The 720-nt window shown below is 37.8% G+C and overlaps 1 protein-coding gene across 1 annotated transcript; it reads left to right on the top strand.

Moving 5' to 3' along the window:
- Positions 1-5: 5 nt before the first annotated feature.
- LOC124890681 (riboflavin synthase-like) lies at positions 6-513 on the top strand (the record flags this gene model as incomplete). The annotated part of the gene is made up of 1 exon (XM_047402462.1): positions 6-513. A coding segment is annotated over one exon (354 nt), but the record flags the coding sequence as incomplete, so codon positions are not given.
- Between the last annotated feature and the right edge of the window lie 207 nt (positions 514-720).

Here is a 720-nt window from a genome sequence, read left to right on the forward strand (position 1 = left end):
AGCCTAGCAGTAGAATGGGAGGTCATTTCGTGCAGGGACATGTTGATGGGATGGGCGAGATTGTTGAGTTTAAACCTGAAGGGGATTCTTTGTGGGTGAAGGTGAAGACTGTGAAGGAGATTTTGAGGTATATTGTGCCTAAAGGATATATTGCTGTGGATGGAACTAGTTTGACTGTTGTCGACGTGTTTGATGAAGAGGACTGTTTTAACTTCATGTTGGTGGCGTATACGCAGCAGAAGGTGGTGATTCCGATGAAGAAAGTGGGACAGAAGGTTAATCTCGAAGTGGATATATTGGGAAAGTATGTGGAGAGGCTTCTTAGTACTGGCTTTGTTGATGCCATCAAATCTTCTTGAAAAAGGTTGTTCCATTGTGCTTCATTTTGACTTTGTAACTTGATTTAGCAAAAAATTGTATCTTGAATTTGGCGATGTTTCTTTTGCAATTCTCTCAAAGGTGTATTTCGGGATTGTGTTTCAATGAAATAAAATAAACAATATCACTTTGATTCGGGCTTGAGTCAAAGCAAAAGTATCTAAATCTTTACACTTGCATTTAGCAATATCAGTAGCACATAATCATAGCAACTATGAAGATATATTTTATGCTTGATTATACTGATGTGTTAGTCTTCCCGTGTTCACAAAGTGTAAACATCAAAGCAAAAGCATCTGAATCTAGTAGTAGCAGATCATCAATGTGTCAAAAACTCAACTA

This window comes from Capsicum annuum, unplaced genomic scaffold, assembly GCF_002878395.1.
Source record: "Capsicum annuum cultivar UCD-10X-F1 unplaced genomic scaffold, UCD10Xv1.1 ctg2203, whole genome shotgun sequence".
NCBI classification, from domain to species: Eukaryota; Viridiplantae; Streptophyta; class Magnoliopsida; order Solanales; family Solanaceae; genus Capsicum; species Capsicum annuum.